The sequence below is a fragment of the Scomber japonicus genome, chromosome 15 (genome assembly GCF_027409825.1).
Source record: "Scomber japonicus isolate fScoJap1 chromosome 15, fScoJap1.pri, whole genome shotgun sequence".
Classification (NCBI taxonomy): domain Eukaryota; kingdom Metazoa; phylum Chordata; class Actinopteri; order Scombriformes; family Scombridae; genus Scomber; species Scomber japonicus.
The window spans coordinates 14,031,100-14,039,068 of NC_070592.1; the positions used below are offsets into that span (position 1 = coordinate 14,031,100).

The window sequence follows — 7,969 nt, forward strand, 5'->3', positions numbered from 1 at the left end:
GGACAGGCGTCGCTCATCCAGTAAGGGACAAAGGTTATTTCAGAGTCTGCGTAATGCAAATTGCCTCAATGGCCCATCTCTCTCACTACAGAGTTTGTACTTTTCCCGCATACTGAGTGAAACTACCTTATGCAAAAGCTACTTGTGTGTATTCATATTGAAACTAGTCTGCATTTCTGGAAATGTTCTGTGTACATAGAAACAAGCAAAGCAAACATAAAAAATATGATTTTGTTTGACAGGATTTTAAAGAGAAAAAACGAATTTTACTCCATAATTTGGCTGCATGATCAACATAAAACTGTCACCTTTTTCTAATTTAAATAACTATTATATACATGGGACTTCTAAACTGGTGTATCATGGTCCGTCTGAATGACTTTATCTCTTATAAACCTTAAACCTTGACACAATTGCCTGTTGTTGTACAAAAAGCCTCTTTATTTCATACTCTTAATATCTGTATTGTTCATTAAGTAACAGTTAATGTCATTTTGTGATTTGGGAGTGTAAATGTAATTATTGTAAACCTAATTTTAATTTCTCCTTCTGTTTCCAGGTTGTCTTGCCAAAAGAGTCTGCAGCTTGCTTGAAAAAGACATCAGCATGGATTCTAAAGCGGTGATGATTTCCAGATTGTTTTTGCCTGCTCTGAGAACTTACTAATTTTTGGGAACACAGACTTTGCATACTTAAGGGTATTACACAACTGTATGTCAAAACATACCAGCGCTCAAGGAAAAGTAATGGAGACAGAAGAGAAAGAGGATGTGTCACAAAAACGCACAGCTGTTGTAAAGGCAGAGGCGGAGGATGATGTGACCTCCGGCCACACCTGCGGGGTGTGTGGTCGTAGCTTTCCTCTGCTCAGCTCTTTATCCCAACACATGAGAAGACACACCCGGGAGAAGCCGTACAAGTGTCCGTACTGTGAGCACAGGACGGCTCAGAAGGGCAGTCTGAAGGCCCACATTCGAAGCCATAAACTGGGTCTTTTCAACCATCAAATCGGTGACAAGGAGGGGGATGGAGAACAAGGGCAGAAAGATAACGCTGTCATCAACACACCTGACAAAGGTCATACTGTCAATGGGAAGGTGAAGAAGAAAGGAGCCAAGAAAAAGGTTAAGGCTAAAGATGTCAGTGGTGATGGTGGGGCTGATGCTGGACCCTTCACTTGCACCATTTGTAGCCAGGTTTTCCCTCAGGTATTACTCCTTAAATCTCACATGAAAAGGCACCGCAACGCCCAGGACCATGGTTGCCGGATTTGTGGACGTCGCTTCCGCCAAGCATGGTTCCTCCAAAGTCACATGCGTATTCACCGGGTTAAAGCCCAGCTGCGGGGTGGCAAGAACAATGATCTGCCTGCCACCATCAATGGGATTCCTCAGGACCCTGCATCACTGACAAATGAGGAGTGCCTCTATGAGCTATGTGCCGGCTGTGGTAACTTCTTCTATGATCGTAAGACCCTGCGAATACACGAAAAGCTACATAAACTGAACCAGAGCCGCAGTCTGATACAAAACCCACCACAAGAAGACCTCAAGGCCTCTGATTCTCACACTGCTAAGAGCCAGTTTTTGGAAAGCCTGAACCTCACTTGTGCTGGACCTAAGGAAACCCCTGAGGAAAATAGCCTAGGTAGGCGAATTCCAGAGCTGGATCCTGTCTGTAGTTACCAGGCCTGGCAGTTAGCCACAAGGGGCCGTCTAGTGGAGGCCACAGAGAAATGTTTGGGATGGGAGGAGAGACTTGCGGATGCTGAGGTGGCATATGACATGGAGAAGGGTGAGTACGTACCCCTGAAACAAGAGAAGAAGAGAAAGCAAATTGACACTTCCAGCTCCAACGTTAAGAAGAAGAAAGGCGATATTGGCTTTGATCAGACATCAAACAGCCTCGCTCATACTAAAGGTGGCGACAAGAAGATTATCCAGAAGGACCGCATTCTGTTGAACGGGCTGGGTCATGCGTTCTATGAGGCGCTACAGAGTAAGAAGGTCAAAGATGTTAGCTTCTCACCTAAACAGACCAGCGCCATCAGGAACCAAGACTATGAGGGTAAGACATTTAGGCAACACTGTTTTATCCATGCAGCAGTCAAAAAATCAATCATACTTAATTTATATAGCACCTTTCATACAGAGTAGCGTAATTCAAAGTGCTTTACAATTAGCTGATTGACAAGAACAAGTGACAAAATTAAAAATAAATACATAAATAAATAATAATAATATTAATAATAACAATAATACAAATTTTCAAAAGGAATAAAAACAAAGAACAATTTATAGGCAAAAATTGAGACCAATGCATGCAAGAGAAAATAAAAATGATTAAAATGATTAAAAATGTATTTTATAAGTAAAAATAAATAATTAAATAGATTAAAATAACAATTAAATAAATAAGTAAAATAAAAAAGAATAAGAGAAAAGGTTTATTAAAAGTTAGAGTAAAAAAAATAGGTTAAAATAGATTAAAAAGACAAGAGAAAAGTAAAATAGAAAATGAAGTTTAATAAAAGCTTGACTAAAGCTAGGTTATAAAACAGATAAGAAATATCAAAAGACAGACAAATAAAATTGATAAGAAGATACAATAGAAGAATGATAATAAAATAGTGTTAAATAAAGTATACAAAACATTTAAAACATCAAAAATAAGCACAATAAAATAAAACAAAAAGACTTAAATTATTCATCAGCCTGGATGAACAGGTAGGTTTTGAGTTTCCTTTTAAAATGAGTTCATATTCCTTTGAAACAGATAACAGTCAACAAATCTGGCAGGTGCTGAAGAAATTTATTTTGTGTTGAACTTATCAACCTTCTTGTTTAAATCAAAAATCATGTTTGGGCTCCACCAAAATGGACCAAAAGTCTCTTTGTGACATTTCTGCAAGTTAAATTACCAGGCCAGCAGTATGGAAATGAAAAACTAGCTCTGTACTGGGTGGATAAAACACAGGTGGATAAAACTTAATATTATAATGTGGGAAAGGGAGACCTCTGGTGATTTTATAATGGAATTACAGCGTATGTAATCATTACACAGCATTCTTTTTTTTTATTTTTTTTTTTTATAATTATCCTTTGGAAATTGGTTACAACTCATACAAACATAGTAATATGAAGTAACTGATTTTAAACAAAGGTTGTAGTGGTTTTACAGGGCTCAACATTTTAGCAAAATGATATATTTTGTAAGAGATGCAGGTGTTCTTTTGTTAATTGCTGATTAAATAAATATTTCCGTGGAACAGGAAAACAGCTTATGTGCTAGATCAACACAAGATAAACGGATCAAGTAAACAAGCAATTAATAAGCTTTCATTAGACATACTTGCGTAGCAAAATTTGCGGTACTGATACTTTTTGGAACAAGAAGATATTGTATGGGTTGAGACTGGAAATTAACTGCATGGTAATTAAGCGCAGCAAATGCAGTTCAACAAATCATGCAAATACACTATAAATGAATGTAGACACACAGAGGAGGCAACATTCAAATCATTCAAAATCTGCCACCACTTGATTTACAGTGATTTATGTAAATTCTGAATAAAATGATAGTCACAGCTTCTCTGAATGGATGTCCTTTCCAATGTGAAATGTTTGATAATGATCTTTTAGCTTTGATAGTGTAATCACTGCTGGTGACTGTATTTTAGTTGTTTTATTTTCTGTATGTTTTTACACACAATTGCATATCTTATTGTATATTCTTTACTTTGCTTCTTTCTCTCTCACAGATAAAAAACCCTTCTTCTGTGAGCACTGTGATTTCCACACTATCGACGCCTCACTACTCAGGTCTCATGTGCACATGCAGCACCAGGACTTGCTGGGTCCTTACAGCAAACAGAGCACCATTTTGGGCAACATTAGCCAAAGTGGCTCTAAAGCCTCAATATACATGGACTACCTCAGAAACAGGAGTGTTTTGCTTAGTCAGCCATATTGGAGTCCCTACGGATGTCCGCCTGGACAGGGCTCAGCAGAGACAAACATTAAAAAAGAAAAGTCAAATGATACGGAGGTCAAAGGGCAGGGACATACACAGAGTGATGCCAGCAGTCTTCTCAATTTGTCTGCATTACCTGCAAGTAAAGTAAATGAAAATGTAAATTATCCAGTTAAAACAGAAGGCCTGGTGAGACATCAGTGTCCATACTGCTCGCACACTACTAACTACCCAGAGGTGCTGTGGATCCACCAGCGGGTGGCACACAAGGTGGATAACAGCAGCTCCATGGCACCCAAGTGGGCACCCTGTTTGAACAGCCTAAAGAGTGTAAAGGCAGGTTCTTCCCAGTGGAGACGCACAGGTCCTCCACCATTCCTCGAAGGCAAGGACTGCCCAGCTTTACCTGCTCCAAGAACTCAGCGCACACAGCCACCAGGTCTCACAGCCCATAGCAGCAGCAGTAGTAAGCACTCTGCCCATAAGACCCAATCAGGTGTCCCAAAGTCCAAGCATCAGTCAAAGGACTCACGATCTTCAGATGGGACACATTCTAGTGGTAGAGCGGGACTTCTACCTCAAAAGAAGTCTAGTGAACAGAACCGGGCAGCAGAAGGGGGAAGTAAAGGCTCCAGCGCCCAAGCTACTTCATCAAGTAGTATCGTTCATAGCAAGAGTGTCTCCAGTTTCCAGCCTACCAGCAGCCCCAAACACAGAGGCCACAGAGCTGCAGTGGAGGGAAACTTCCCACAAGAGGGTTTGGGATTTATGTTGGCTCGAAATCACGGCAGCACCTCATCTAACGCAGCCGCAGATAGACTCCATCCCCGCAGGCAGTCATGTGACTCCTCCTCAGGTCCAAAGGGTCCTGATCTTTGGGCCGCCATGAATATGTGGGGGCACAAAGCATATTTGGAACCACTCCTTTTTGCTCAGGGAAAGAGTGAGTCAACAGGCGAAATGCCAATGGACATTGATATTTTGAGTCTCCTGAAAAACTACAGTCCCCATGAATTGGCTGCTCTCTACCAGCACTGGGGGTTTGTCGACCCCAGGCTCGATCCACAAGGTAAGAGATGTTTTATTTTTTTACTTTTGTCAGAGAACTGCGTAGTTGAAGATGGAGGACATCACTGATTTAAATGGACTCAAACATGTAAACTACACAAAAAGAGTTACTATAAAAATGTTGTTATATATTGATCTTCATGAGCCATGGCTTTTAGTAAGCCTATAAACCTTATAATTAGGTACTTATGATTAAATGCTCTTTCTTCCTTCTGTTTTTACAGCAATGTTGCAATTAAATGGAAATTTTGGAAATGAAGTCCATACCTCTTCTGAAGCTTCCAAACAGGTAAATGTTTTCTTTGCAGCAGCCACTGATACTGTATGTAAGTTTAGAGAGATTAGTGACTATCACCACTACTACTACAACCAACGCTCGACAAATGAATCAACAAAAAATATTTAAGTTTAACCAATTAAATGCATTATCATTAATTATGTGACATCATATAAAAAGCATTTTGATGGGGAGGAGTGGTGGCATTTTGCATAAATGAATGCTTCCATTCACATGATGGGTACCAAATGAAGTAGGAAAAAAAGGTATTGAATGAAGTACTCTATTGGTATCTGTATCACTTGAAGTGTACTGGTAATTTTTTAAACGATACCCAGCCCTACATATAATTCAGGATCACCTACTGATAAGAAATCAGCATTTTGTTCCACAACTCATCATAATTGAAAATATACTCTCTATATGTCTATATCTGTTTTACTGCTGTATACGTTTGCTGCTATATATACATCAACATCAGTGATAACCAATATAAGATTACCTTTTTACATTTTCCAGTGAGTTTAACTCCGTGTATTAAAAGTAGAAGGTCTGTCAATCAACTTGTGGTAGGGTAATGATTTTGTTTATATCCGTGTCACAGATTGCGGCTTAATTAGTCTCTACTGAAATGCACAACTTTAAAGTCTCTAGTCTTCAAGCCAGTGCCATTAATTCACTTTTCAAAATTCAGAACAGCATGACAATCCTTCACAGTACAGTATGTCCTTACCAACTGTGTGTGCCTGTTCTCATGTCTGTACCCTGTCTGTGTATGAGTACAGTATGTCATCTCAGTGCTGCGTGTTTTCATGTGTTTGTGCGCGTGGCTGTCAGCTTCCACAACCTGGCTGTCTCTCCCATCTCGTTCTCGTAAGAGAGGCTGACAGGGATGAGGCAAACGAATAATAAAAAAACATTGTTGTCCCCCTCAGGGTAAAACTCGCCCAGCATCTCCATATGGTGTGTCATCAGCTTGTCAGTCAGATGCTACCTACAACTGTTCTTGCTTTCTCCTCTCTCCCCTAGAGTAATGTGTGGGCAACTTTTTAAACACTAGAGATGGCTAATATCTCAGTCTGAAGGGGCGAGGAATTACAAATCAGACAAATCTAATATGGGTAGGACCTACAGTGATGTTTTTAGTATTATGGGATCATATTTTTTGTTTCTAATATCTTTGGAGTTTTAAATACTCATAACATTTTTTTAAAGGTTCTTGATTCAGGGGCAAATTTACATTAGAGGGATCTTTTAGGTCAACAAGTACAAAAACTGGTCAACATCATATCATGAAAAAATAGATTAGTGTTCAGTGGGTATTAAGGTCATTTACGTTGTATGTCATTGAGGACATTAACGCAATGAAACACCAAAGCTTCATTGCAGGTGTGCATCTGACAATAATTTCCATGATCAATTATGTTCCCATTTAATGAATTAATCATTTTGTCTATCAAATTAACACATTGACACATGGCCATCACATTTCCCTGGAGCCCAGGGTGGCATCTTTAGATATATTTCATATTTAGTTTAATTGTTACAAGTTAATATGTTAACTTTTATAGGAGGGACCAACATGTTTTATTTGGGCATTATACTAAGTTAGTTGAGGATACAGGATTCTATTTTTTTCATTAATATTATGGAACTTTTAAAAATATTTTAAAACTGATACACTCACAGACACACTTTTGGGTTATTTACATAGAGTTATGTTCATTCTCACTTACCCTAACGCAAACCCTCAACACTACTTGCCTAAACCTAACCTAATCTGCGTTTTACCACTTTTGTCCACAATTGGATAAGCGGCCCCCAATTAACTGGTGTTTAGTTTGAACTTTGTCCCTGAAAGTAGCCTATGTCTCTCACACACACATACACACACTCTGTCGCTGTGATCTAACCGGTGTGTATCATACATGTCATTTGCAGGTGAACAGCCGCTCCACTTCATCCTCAGGGTCTCTACATAAAGGAACGTGAAGATTCATCATTCTCCTTGCGGCTTCCGGCTTGCACGACACTAACTGCTGAACAAAGAGGCCTGCTGTTCTTGAAAGGAACCAGCCATAACTCCTGAAGGACAGAGGCACTTGATTATGCACAATATATGCAAAGCAATGAGGTGGACTCTAATTATTTTGTCATATGGTTGTTTCATTTGAAGTGTTATGCATGCTTTTTGTTTGTTAAGAGTGTAGATATGTTAGTTACCAAAACTCACATGTTTTGGGGAAGCGAGGCATAGTTGTTCACATTTATTGAAAAAAATAATAAGAGGACATTGTATGGGTGAGAATAAAATATGAAGCTACAGCCACAAGAATGAAAAGAACATTATCTTGGTTAAAGTCTGACAGATACCTGCTGGTTTTGGGTAAAGAGTTTGCTCAAGTAACACAAAATACCAAATATTACCAACCAGGATGCCACTAAAAGCAATCAGAAGTAGCTCAAAGTGAAAAGTAAGCTAAACCTGAACATTTCACTTCATTTTTATTGATCTCTAAATATTACTACTGTATGTCAGTATTCTGTTTCATTTCAAAGTGGAGCAGCAGGATATACATTGCAGGCTAAAATACTGTCACTTTTAAGTTTTAAAATGAAATTTATGTCAAGTCCTGATCTGAGTCCAGTTCC

The 7,969-nt window shown here is 39.0% G+C and overlaps 1 protein-coding gene across 1 annotated transcript; it reads left to right on the top strand.

Annotated features, from left to right (window-relative positions):
* Positions 1-746: 746 nt before the first annotated feature.
* Positions 747-7,309, top strand: LOC128374344 (zinc finger protein 516-like). Its single transcript, XM_053334633.1, has 4 exons — positions 747-2,067; positions 3,761-5,041; positions 5,265-5,329; positions 7,259-7,309. Exons 1-4 carry the CDS (start codon positions 747-749, stop codon positions 7,307-7,309), a joined length of 2,718 nt encoding a protein of 905 aa, XP_053190608.1.
* Positions 7,310-7,969: the final 660 nt, after the last annotated feature.